This window comes from Panicum hallii, chromosome 3 (genome assembly GCF_002211085.1).
Source record: "Panicum hallii strain FIL2 chromosome 3, PHallii_v3.1, whole genome shotgun sequence".
Classification (NCBI taxonomy): domain Eukaryota; kingdom Viridiplantae; phylum Streptophyta; class Magnoliopsida; order Poales; family Poaceae; genus Panicum; species Panicum hallii.
The window spans coordinates 59,292,728-59,305,260 of NC_038044.1; the positions used below are offsets into that span (position 1 = coordinate 59,292,728).

The window sequence follows — 12,533 nt, forward strand, 5'->3', positions numbered from 1 at the left end:
GCGCGGCGTGCTGCCTGCCGCCGTCCCCTTGGACGAAACGCTGCGCGTAGCTCGCCGCGGTCGGTGGCTCGGTGCCCATGCCGGCGCCGAATCGCTGCATCCAGCATCGCGACGAGCGAAGACGCGGCGGAGGCGGCTGCCAGCGGCAGACGCGAGCAGCACGCCGCCACCGGCACCAGCGCGGCGCCGCCGGTGACTTGGTTCGCTTCCACGCCGTGCGCCGCAGGCCGGTGGCGCAAGGCGCGGCCATCCCCACGCGCGCTCAGTAGATTCCTCCCGTGCCTCGCCGTGAGCGTTCGCCTCCCCGCGCCGCTCGGATGCCGTGGTGGAAGCACACCGTGGTGATCAGGCGGCGGCGCTCATCTTTGATTTCGCGCCATCGATGAAACCGTCGACCTGGGCGAGTAGCTCGTTCAGCACGCACTGCCGCACCTCGCCATCCGTGCGCCAATGTTGTATCGAGGCTCAGAGGTTAGTAAACGTGCGCAAGCTAGCTCGGCACATGTTCATGCAACAAGCTTGTGGGTCAATAATGGCGCGGCCGCGGCTTGCACGAAGTGCGATAGAGAGCAGGTTAAGCTCCGCGCCGGCGAGACGCTCTGGCTGCGTCGCCGCCGTCCGCGGCCTGGACCTCCTCCGTGGGCGGAAAGGAAGCATCGAGCTTGGTTCCTCGACAGACAGCGACGCGGTGTTCTCAGTCCGTGGCGCTTCCTGCCATGCCGTGCCGTGCCGCCGCGCTCTCAAGATCCACAGCATGCTTGGCACGGCCGTTCAGCCGCCACGCCCCCAGCGAACCTAGTCCGCCACCCACCCAGCGGTCGAAGCCGTCCACCAGTACACGGCCAGAGCAGCCGTCTGTCGAACTGCACGCGCCGCCGCGACGGCGTCGATACAATGAAGGCTGCTGACGATGGAACTTTGTCCCCAGAAAGCTGGAACACGTCGAGAACAATTATGGGCTCGGGAAACCAGGCGGCGGAGACCTGGACGGCGGGGCGGGGCGGCCATGTTGCCAATGGCGCCGGCCGGGTCGGGACCCAGGGTGGACGGTATTTCGTCTACCGTCCGGGGTGGACGGTAAATGAAATACCGTCCACCCCCTGGGCGCCTCCTGAACGTTGGATCAGGCATGTGCGGCCGAGATCGGCGGGGATGGGGAGCCAGGCCCTCTCCGATTTCCTCGCGCACGCAAGCACGCAGCCGCGCGACGTGCTGCCTGCCGTCGACGAAGCGCTGCCAGCGACATCCGCAAGCATCACGCCGGCACCAGCACCTGCGCGCCGCCGTCGGTGACTTGGTTCGCTTCCACGCCGTGCGCCGCAGGCCGGTGGCGCCAGGCGCTCCCGTACGTCCCCTCGCGCGCGACGCCGAGCAGGAGCAGGAGCTTCCTCCCGCGCGTGCCACGTCTTGAACGTGCCTGCGCCTACACACGGCGCTCGAATGACGTCGAGGAAGCACGGACGATTAGCTGCACCAGCACGCGCTGCATGCTCCTCGCCGTCCGCGCGCCGGCTTCAAACGGCGCCGACGCGACGGCGTCTCCACCGAGCACAGTAGTGTCGAATGCTCTGCACAAGGTAGAAGAGAGCCTAAGTAGAAGCAGCAGTGGCAGCAGAGAGCTCGGGCTTCGCCTGCGACCGCAAAGAAGAAGAGGAGGAGGAGAAGTGAGCGAGGATGTACAACGGGCCGCCGCCGCCGCAGGACATGTCCTTTCGCCGTTTGTTCAGTCATGCTGCCAGTTTGGCTATCGGGTTTCAGAGTTAGGGAACTGCAGGGGTTCTGAGAACCAGTAGTTCAACAACAAACATGTTCATCAGAATTTTGAATCCAGCAAAGCGTGCATCTGCATATATACGTCACTCTTTATTCCTTTTAATTTTGGTTCAGATTCAGTTCCTTTTCCATGACACGTGAGTTCGATTGGCTAGATGTTCAGAGCCTCCAGATATATATCTTTTGCAAAAGCATAGTCAATGTGATGCTGCCAAATACAAGTAGGAGCAGTAGCAGTTGGCATGCGACCAGCAGGCCAGGCTCGCGCAGGGATACCTCGACCTCATCAAGAAGGTCGAGGCCTACCTCGTCGCCAAACCCGGCGAGTTCGCCTGAGCTGATAGATGGAAATGGCAATAAAGATTCAGATTCATGTACGTTCAGAGAAGTGTTTTGTGATGAACACTTTGCTTCGTGAATAAAATTATGCATATGGTGCGGTTTGCTGCTGGTTGCCGGCATGCTCTGAACTTTATCTGCATTCAAATGGTACCGTGCGATCAGACAGATGCAAAATACCCCTGATTCTGAAACATTGTGCAGCAAGATTCAGAATCATCAGAATTTGCAAGCTTCCAAAGATATGAGTAACTGTTATGTCATGGCATTAGTATTCAGTCACAGTATACAGTCTATAAACAGCACTTCTATCAAAAGCTAGGCTAGGCAAGTCAGTCCTGATACTCATCAGCTAATCTATTATAATCGCTGGTACTGACAGTAACTCCTATGGTCCCCTTTCAGGTTTCAAGAAACTCACCAGCTTATTTTCAAAAAGAAGAAACTCACCAGCCATTTGGTTTGGGCTTGCTTGTGACAAAGACCAATGATGTGTCCTAATTGGGCGGACGGGCTTGGGTGAAATTGTAAAAACCTCAAATTTTAGCCCAAGTAGAGCCCAAACTGTAACCAGAGTCGACCTCCATATAAGTGTGAAAAACACTAGAGCCTCGCTACTCCAAACTGGAGTTACCTTGGCAACTCATCAAACCCGACAAGAAAATACGCAATTTACTTGGCGGTTTACAACTATCGCCAAGAAATGATATTTCCTTGGTTGTTTACTAGCACCGCCAAGGAAAAATGTATATTCCTTGGCAGTTTCATTTCGATCGCTAAGAAAATATTTGGCCGCCAAGGTAATTCCAGTCTGTGATAGTGCCTTATTTGGATGAACCCATTCCCTCTCAATATTTATGTATTTGAGGTGATTGCATGCACATTATGATAAATAAAGAAAGAAGAAAAGAAAATAGATTGCAAGAAATTGCAATGACACAAAAAGATGAAGAGCGCATTCATAATGGCAAGAGCTGTGGCATTTGCTATCTCCAACAATACTGTCAGTTACTAGTTACAAAATTTGTTATGTCATCTACAAATAGCATAATAGAAACCCCACAAATGTACAATCTATAACATTTTCTCCTAAATAATATAGACCTACATATTCAATGTATGGTAGTACGCTTTGCAAACACACATTATTTTCTTCCTGTATCAGAGAGTGTATGCCACACTTTGAAAGATACTACTATATATGTGGTACATAGTCCTTTCCTTGCAGATAATGAACCTTATTAAGTTCCCTGTGCTTTTTATGAAATATGACTGGTCATAGCTAACTTTTTAAGTGCCTCATGAAGATCAAGAGGTTCCTCCACAACACGCCTATTTTTCATCGAACCATGAGAACTCTGTGATCAAGATGTGCACTCTTTTCAGCTGAGACATGCATGATGGGCCGCACATGCTCCCTTCTATCTAGTATATATGTGAGATAGTGGTGGATTTTGACACTCTGAGCCGCGTTCATCACATAGTACGTAGCATACTTTCATCATCTCGATCGATGCTGCATATTTTTCCTAACATCTTCTTCCTTGAGGATTCTATGCGTAGAAAGCATAACATGAGTACAAAACATGATCATATATAGTGATGCCATCATGATGGTACTAAAGATTAAGTTTATGGAGGATATAGAAGTATACCGCTGACGTTGGGTGAGAACCGCGAGTAGGGATTCGTGGAACCCCCTGTTTAGAGATTCAGCCAGGGGCTGAACGTGCTGATCCTCTGGGGCAGCACGTATGATGACTACAGAGAGATTTTTACCTAGGTTGAGGCCTCCTAGAGGATAATAGCTCTACGTTCAGTTTTTTTTATATTTTATGGGTATGCAGGAACTAGAGAGTACATAGGAGCCAAGCTCGTTCTCTATCTCTAGAATCTTTTTTAGCTAGCTGCCCCTTTCCCTGGGCCGGGTCTCTTCTATAATCCAAGAGGGATCCCTGTAACAGGCTGTACATAGAGAACCAATGAGGCGTTGCCTCTACAGCTGACCTATCCTTCATGCATGGGCCTCCTATTTTAATGCATGCATGTGTATGTACCTGGGCACATGCTTTCATGTTGCTCATGCATGCATGTACCACCCTTCATGTATGCTTGCGTGTGGGTAGGAGGCCCCCTCTCACCTTGAAGCCCGTGCGTCAAGTGGGCAAGAGAGAAAGGGAGATAGCTATTTAATGTGCATGCACCGCGGGGTGCATGTAGCCCACGCTCTTACTTGCATGCATGTCTTGTCTTTTTTCTAGGGACCGCACCTTGGAATCTCATGCATGCATTCCCACGGAGAAGTTCTCCTTGGTCTCCTGCGAAGGAGTTCTCCTTGGTCTTATTTTGTCCTATCTTGATGCATACATATATGCAGGATATCCACCTGCACGTATGCGGAGGGCTATTTAGTGTCGTTTGCCCTGCAAGCTGTCAGAGCATCTCCTTCGGAGCGAAGACAGCTTCCCGTTCTCCGGGGTCCTTCCGTAGTAGTATCTCAGGGTCCTTTCGTAGTAGTATCCCGGAGTCCTTCAGACTCCCGGGACATGAGAGTTAGGCAGACCTACCCTGTGGTCTAGCCCTCGTGTGGCAAGCGAGCGTCTCCACTAATCACTTGCGCTGGGGACCCTCGTTCCCTTAGCGCTGACAACCACACTTAGCAACATCTCACAAAGTATGGCATACACTCGATGCCTAGCCCAGAAAGGCGTTTGCAAAGTGTTGGGTACACTCCTTTATTTTTAGGCATAATTTTTTTATAAAAAATCTACCCGTTGAAAGTGTTCATTTTCTGATTATAAGAAAGTTACTCCATGACGTACGTGCTCTCGTCCATTGCATCTCGATATATAACCGGGTCATATTTTGGTTACAGATTTATGTCCGAAATGCATGTAATCTTGTGAATGTTACAGACGTGCGTACGATGAAATTGCTGAGATCAGCACCATTAAATGCTTTGAATTCTTATCGCTCCTTTTCCTAGAACGTGCCTGAGTATGTTTTTCATTAAAAGGTCACGTTGCTCTCCTAGGAATCCCAAGTACGATCTCCACCCCAAAGACAAGGGAGGCCACACCAAATTGTACGTATGATCATACTACAGCCACGAGGGTCCTGAATGCCCATTTTCCAGCCCTTCTAGACCCCTTCCGACCCTGAACTCTCGATCGACCTCGTCAGCATCCGACTCTCAGGTCTCGTTGCTCCAAGCAAGGTCCAGTGAGCTCAAACCCCATGGCAGCCTAAATGCCTGATGGGCAGCTGGGCACACCACACCACACCTATATATAAGTACCCCCTTGCTTGATCGCTTACGACACACATGCACTAATCATCTTCGTGACAAACTTGTAAAAAATTCGCAACCACGACTATTGACAGGCTGACTGACACGATGGTCGCCGGCAGCATCGCCGAGGACGTCGCGATGGCCGTGCCGGCCGAGCTGCTGTGGAAGGGGGCCTTCTCCCCCGACGCGTCGACCGTGCAGAAGGCCTTCGCCGGCATGGTCGACGCCGTGGAGTTCGACGGCGACGGCGGGCCCGGGAGCCTCGTCACCATGAAGTTCAGCCCAGGTAGCAAATTACACTACGATTCAGCACCGAGCAAGAGGCGGCGCTACACGCCGGCGTGTCGCCCTCGGGAGTGTCCTCGAATTTCTGTGTACGTGCAGGCGCCATGGGCGAGGCGACGTTGCTCAAGAGCCGGCTGGTGGCGCGCGACCACGCGGCGCGCGTGATCAGCTGGGACGAGGTGGTGGTGGAGGGCAGCGCCGCGGCGACGCAGCTCAGGTCGCAGGCAGTCCGGGTGAAGGTGGTGCCGGCCGGCGAGAGGGCGCCTGCGTGGCCAAGGTCACCGTGGAGTACGAGCGCCTCGACGGCGCGGCGCTGTTGCCGGAGGACCAGGCCAAGCTCGTGAAGGGCTACGTCGGCCTCGTCAAGAAGGCAGAGGCGAACCTCGCCGCGCGCCCCGGCGAGTTCGCCTGAGCCGATCAGAAGCTCAGATGACGATCCACCAGAAAACTCAAAACTGCCGCCATATATAATAAAAAGAATAGATGATACGGTGTGATCGATCGTGCCATCTGTGCTTGGTATGTTGCCGGTAGTGATCAAAGGAAGTGAGATCCTTTGCGTTGTTTCGTCGACTTTGTTTATTTATGAGGATGATATGGAATCATACTACGTGCACATCACAAGCTCTCCTATGTGGCCTCAGGGGCGGAGGGCCCAGTGTGGCGAGGTGTGGCGTTCGCCACACCTCGGCCCGGCCCAAGCGGGAATACCCCGGTCCCCGGCCCAATTAAAATGTGTAACCAGTAACCCTATGCAGCTATCCCAATCCCCATTCCCCAGTCCCGCCTCCCGCCTCCCGCCGTCCCGCGCTCCCGCGGCCGCCGGCCCCGCGCCGCCGCCGGCCCCGCGCCGCCGCCGCAGGCCCCGCGCGCCGCCGGCCCCGTGCGCCCTCCGCCTGCGCGCCGCCGGCCACGCGCGCCGCACTGCCCCGCGCGCCGGCCGCCCGGCCCCGCCTGCGCGCTGCCGGCCGCCCGGCCCCGCGAGCTGCACTGCCCCCGCCTGCGCGCCGCACTGCCCCCGCCTGCGCGCTGCCGGCCCCGCGCGCCGCACTGCCCCCGCGGCCCCGCCTGCGCGCTGCCGGCCGCCCGGCCCCGCGCGCCGCACTGCCGCTGTGCGCCTGTGCCGCAGGCCCCGCGCGGCCGCGCGCCGCCGGCCCCGCGCGCTGCAGGGCTGCAGGCCCCGCGCGCCGCAGGCCCCGCCGCCGGCCCCGCGCGCCTCCGCCTACGCGCGCGCCGCTTCCAGGGAGGACCGGACGAGCCTACCAAGGCTGCTATTTGCAGTGCATCAAAAACATCTCTGTAAGACTGTAACTCTTGTGGAAAATGGAGCATAGTGATTCGGGTTCAGTCATTTCTACAAGCGTGATGGCGTGATGCGTGCACTAGTAGCATTACCTACTTCCTAGCCCGCCCGGCCCCGCGCTAGCTTTGGCAAGGCAATTTGTTTTACCAAATTACCACCACTGTAGTGTACTTTGTAAATTAAATTTAGCGTTTTCTGATGGGTTGTGCTTATTAATTTCTACAGAGCTGTGACCGATTATTTTCACGTTTAATATACATCTTTCTATGCTAGTTTACTAGGCTTGAATTAACCATTTTTACCTGAATATGGTGTGAAAATGAATTGTAGTGCTAAAGTTCTTGACTTCAGTTTGGTAGGAGCAGGTTAGGGACTTTTCAGTATGGTGGCACTATCATTTTTCTAGCTATTTCTTTTGTGCTGCAGTACCTCGGTATTTTCTCCACTATATAGATTTTTCTTTACCATGTTAGGGTTATAAATAAAAATTGTTGCGCTCGAATGCTCGATCTAGCTTGAATATTGTGTTTATTGCGTTGTATATTGGAATGTTTCAGATAAGCCCCGCGCGCCGCCCCGGATCAGAAAGTAATTAGCATGTTGCCACTCGATGGTGATGCTTCCAATCCAAGCTCTAGCAGAAAAGGGAAAAGAAAGGCACAAGAAAGAGGTGAGAGAACTAGTATTTTTTGGGTGTTGTATAGGATTGGGAAGTTAAGCTAATTTACTTTAATATGAATTTGACTATTTATTTCAGATCTAAAGAGCTATTTTAGTCCATTCGTATCCAGTAGCATAAACCCAAGCACTCATGGAAGTGAAGTTGGTAATGCCATAATAGAGGAGGAAGAGGTGGTGGAAACTCATTTGGAGGACACCAATACCATAGACCAACAGCCAGGTAGCAATGAAAATGATCAAAATGATCAAGGTACAATAACTGAGTTCAATCCGGATTATATCATTTCTGATCCGGGGCTTCGGATTCCAATTGAGCAATTTAGTCCTAATATTAGAGATGAAATTAGGAGGGCTTTCATGGAACGAGGTCCAACTCAACCTAGTAGTCATGTTTTTCCTAGAGGACAAGATAAAAGGCGCTTTCGAAAAGAATGGTTTGAGAAATATAATTGGCTGGAATATAGCTTGGTGAATGATAAGGCTTATTGCTTTTGTTGTTATCTTTTTAGAAGAGTTGGTGTAGATGATGATAAATTTGGTTATGAGGCATTTACAAAAGAAGGCTTTAGGCAATGGAAGAATGCCTACTTAGCACTCCCTAAACATGTTGGTGGCCCTAATAGTGCTCATAATAGATCAAGAGCGGCATTTGATGATTTTGATAATCAAAGGGCAAGTGTAAAGGAGAAAATTGTAGTTCATACCAAAGAGGCACAAAAGAAGTATGAAACCCGTGTAGATACATCTTTGGCTATTGTAAGTTATATTGCCTTGCAAGGTGAACCGTTCCGTGGACATGATGAATCAGAAACTTCATTGAACAAAGGCAACTTTCTAGAATTTCTTGATTGGTACAAACTAAGAAATGAGGAAGTGAGGCAGGCATTTGAATTTGCTTGTCCTAAAAATGCTAAAATGACTTCTGGAACAATTCAGAAAGAACTTGCCGAGTGTTGTGCTCAAGCGGTTACCAAAGTCATAAAAGAAGAGATGAGTGGTTGTTTATTCTCTATTCTTGTTGATGAATCTCGTGATATATCAGTCAAAGAGCAAATGGCCATAATAGTCAGGTAAACATCCGCTTTTATATCTTGTATTCTTGTTGAATGTTGATGAATCTTGTTATAATATTTCTAAATATTGTGAGTTTCTTTATATAGGTATGTGAATAAAAAGGGGCAAGTAGTTGAAAGATTTTTGGGTATCAAGCATGTCAAGCTAACTACATCAGAAGCATTAAAGAGAGCAATAGTGGAGGTTCTTAGTGCCCATGGTTTAACTATTGCAAAAATACGAGGCCAAGGGTATGATGGAGCTTCTAATATGAGAGGTGAATTCAATGGTGTTCAAAAACTAATTCGTGATGAGAACCCATATGCTTTTTATATCCATTGCTTTGCTCACCAATTGCAGTTGGTAGTTGTTTCGGTTTCAAAGTGTTGTTCATCTATAGAGGATTTCTTTGACTATGTGGATATGATTGTGAGCAGCACTAGTGCATCTTGTAAGAGGAAGGATTTATTGATTGATAGTCATCATACAATTGTTTTGAATAAGTTGGACAGTGGAGATATTTTATCAGGTAGAGGACAAAATCAAGAAACATCATTGCCTAGGCCTGGAGATACAAGATGGGGATCTCACTACAGGACATTGCTTCGTATTGAAACAATGTGGGACTCAATAATAGAAGTTCTGCAAGTGGTGCATGATGAGGAACGTAATCCATCAAGGGCAGGGGGGTTGGTGCCTATTATGGAGTCTTTCAGCTTTGTGTTTATCATGAAGATGATGTTACAGATCCTTCGCATAACAAATGAGCTATCTCATCTATTGCAGAAGAAGGATCAAAATATTGTTGAGGCCATGTCTTTGGTTATTGACGTGAAAACACGTTTGAACAATTTGAGAAGCGAAGGTTATGAGCCACTACTTGAAGAAGTCAAAACATTTTGCCAAGAGAATGATATCCTAATACCAAATATGGAAGATAGTGTACCAAGATTTGGTAGATCAAGGAAAGGAGGGAGAAACAACATCACTCAAGATCATTACTTTCGTGTTGATACCTTCTTTGCTACCATAGATGCTATCACAACAGAGTTTGATCATCGATTCAATGAGGTATCATCGGAATTACTTACTTGCTTTGCTTGCCTTGATCCTAGAGATTCGTTCTCTAACTTTGATGTGAATAAACTTGCTCGCCTCACGGATATATATTTGGATGATTTTTCTTTTGATGACCGGAAAAGAATAAGAGACCAGTTAGAAACCTTCATTATTCATGTTAGAAGAGTTGAGGCATTCAGAGCTTGTTATGACCTTGCAAGCCTAGCAATGAAAATGGTTGAACTTAAGAGGCATGAAATATTTCCCTTGGTTTATCGCCTAATTGAGCTGGCATTGCTGCTACCAGTAGCAACTGCATCAGTTGAAAGAGCATTTTCAGCCATGAAGATTATTAAAACTGAGTTGCGGAACAAGATGTCTGATGGTTGGCTTAATGACTTGATGGTGGTGTATATTGAGCGGGAGATATTTAAAGGAATTGATCTTGAATCTATCAAGAAGGCTTTTCAGAAGAAAAAAGATAGAAATATGCAATTGCCAAAGTCTCCTAGACGCAACTAATAATAAATATACCGGTATAACTCTATACTCTAATTGTGTATCTTGTATTACATTTAATATTTTAACTCGAATATTTCGTTACTAATTTATGTTGTCTCTTTGTTTGACAGCTTCTTTGGTCCAATTGTTGATTTGATGCGTACTTTACGTATTTTTCTTCATTTGAGGTACTTCTGAACCATATTTTTATCGTGAACCTTTATTTCCGTATAATATTTGAACATAATCTAGTAATCCACCGCCAGTCCGCCAGTCCGCAGCCGTAGGCTCCCGCCCCGCAGCCCCGCAGGCCCCGCGCCCGCCGCCCCGCAGCCCCGTCCGCCACACCTAAAATTTTCGGCGTCCTCCGCCACTGTGTGGCCTTCCATCCGAAAGCTTCTTATGGGCCTGACCAGCCCGTCCTACTGAAACCAATTTGCCGTTGGGCCTTGAGCACCAGACCTCATCACTAGTCTGACCTTTTTGTTCTCCTTTCAGCAATCAGTGTCCGGAATAGGGATAGCAACGGTCCAAACCCACTGGATTTTACCGTTGCAAACCCAAACCTACGAAAAAATCTGAATCTATTAAAAAATCCATACCCATGACGGGTTTAGAATTTTGCCCAAACCCGAACTCATCGGATTAACGGGTACCCATAGGTGATCTGTTGTTGGGGATCTGACTCCACCAAGCAGTCGAGAGAGGGGAAGAGAACTCCGAAGGTACATAAAGAAGATGAAGGTGCAAAAAGTGATGAGTGCATAAGTTAGTCCCCCTCTAGACCCCTTAGGTCATTTATATATAGGAGGGGAGAGAGGTGGCAATTTACCCCTAGCCCCCTGATAAGTACAATATTTATAAATAGGCCATCGGGTCCTTACACGAGGCTCATTTACTACATGGGCAGGGCATTCCCCCAATAGTAATCCCTCAGCTACTTCGGTTTGGCTGGTACAACAAAGCACAGTAGCTGAAGATATTGGAAGTGGTCTAGACCTATCTATGACCTCGGCCATGAGGAAATGCCCTCACGACCACCCGCTTGTACACCTCGCTAAAAACCCCATCCGAAAATCTAGTGGGACAAAACAGATGGAGAAAAGAGCACGCACGTCTAGCAGGTCCACACATACATGACAACAATAATCCAACTAGTGATTGACTTCGGTTTTTATAATGAAATGGGTCTTCGGCGATGATGAAGACAGAAAACTTCGTCGCTTGATTTCATCCTATAGGATGTGCAGAGCCGCTTCGGAGCCTTGGTTCTCGAGCGCTCGCATCTTCGGCGCCACTTCGGAGCCTAGGTTCCTGAGCGCTTGCATCTTCGGAACCGGTTGAGCCTCGTCGTAACCTCCTGCCGTGCCACTGTAGTCGAAGCAGATGGTTCCATTTTATTGTAGCTGAAGCAGAAAATCCCTCTTCGGCGTAGCCGACGTAGTCGAAGTAGATGAAGCAGTGTAGTCGACGTAGTTGATGTAAAGGAAGCAGAAACAACGTTGCATTGGTCCTGCTGTAGCTAAGACCGCCTTCGGATCTCCGCTCGCGAGCGCCGGGCAAGACTTGTCTGCCATGAGGTGCTAGTCCACCATGACCCCGCCATAGCCCCTCTTGTCTGGGGTATGCAGTGGAGGCTGCAAAGGTGCTTTGCACGCAGTCGAAGCAGCTAATGTCGATGAGGGTGAAGTCAAAGTAGTCATCTCCGAGCCCCTCGAGTTGAACACTGTCGATGAGGTCGTGGGCGAAGTAGTCATTGGCGAGCCCCTCAAGTCGAACACTGTCATCAAGCCCCGTGCCCTCGGGCCTTGAGTCACGAGCGCCGGGCAAGACTTGCAAAGATCCTATGGAATCAAAATAGAAATAGAGCGGGCCTTCGTACCGCTCTGCCAACTCAATAAAGCGATAGCTTACAACAATTACGAGTTTCCGAAGCTTAGACCCCGAGCCCCTCAAGTCAAGGTTGAGAGGGTAGGCGAAGTAGTAGTTGACGCTTGTCGGCAAAGCCCCTCATGCCAAAGAGCTTGGTGAAGGCTATGCCATTGTAGGTGCCGATGCCTCGTGCCGAAGGCCGGAGAAGTCGCATGAAAATGCACATGGTTGTAGATAGATCTTCGTCAGGCAAAGCTTTTTGAAGCTTTTGAGTGTGTTGGCGGGATGCCTGATTGCTGACTAACGAAGGCCGCTATTTGAGGCAGACCAATGATAAACCAAGGATCTAGACTAACAAGGCCAACGGCTGACGAC

At 49.7% G+C, this 12,533-nt stretch overlaps 1 protein-coding gene and 1 pseudogene across 2 annotated transcripts; both read left to right on the top strand.

Annotated features, from left to right (window-relative positions):
- The first annotated feature begins 5,442 nt into the window (after positions 1-5,442).
- LOC112887442 lies at positions 5,443-6,313 on the top strand (annotated as a pseudogene).
- A 495-nt stretch (positions 6,314-6,808) lies between these two features.
- Positions 6,809-10,592, top strand: LOC112884173 (zinc finger MYM-type protein 1-like). Of its 2 annotated transcripts, XR_003227047.1 has the most exons (6): positions 6,809-6,988; positions 7,550-7,662; positions 7,750-8,743; positions 8,834-10,321; positions 10,418-10,474; positions 10,553-10,592. XR_003227047.1 is itself a non-coding variant. In XM_025949528.1 (5 exons), exons 2-4 carry the CDS (start codon positions 7,590-7,592, stop codon positions 10,305-10,307), a joined length of 2,541 nt encoding a protein of 846 aa, XP_025805313.1. In that variant the 5' UTR covers positions 6,809-6,988; positions 7,550-7,589; the 3' UTR covers positions 10,308-10,321; positions 10,418-10,541. The 2 variants fall into 2 exon arrangements, 1 of the variants encoding a protein (XP_025805313.1); XM_025949528.1 differs by lacking the exon at positions 10,553-10,592 and having other exon boundaries at positions 10,418-10,541.
- Positions 10,593-12,533: the final 1,941 nt, after the last annotated feature.

Bases quoted from the DNA above. Each gene is read 5' to 3' on its own strand.
- LOC112884173 (XM_025949528.1), top strand. From the start codon at position 7,590: ATGTTGCCACTCGATGGTGATGCTTCCAATCCAAGCTCTAGCAGAAAA. The intron at 7,663-7,749 runs GTGAGAGAACTA...TATTTATTTCAG, and splicing joins AAGAAAGGCACAAGAAAGAG to ATCTAAAGAGCTATTTTAGT. The intron at 8,744-8,833 runs GTAAACATCCGC...TTCTTTATATAG, and splicing joins CAAATGGCCATAATAGTCAG to GTATGTGAATAAAAAGGGGC.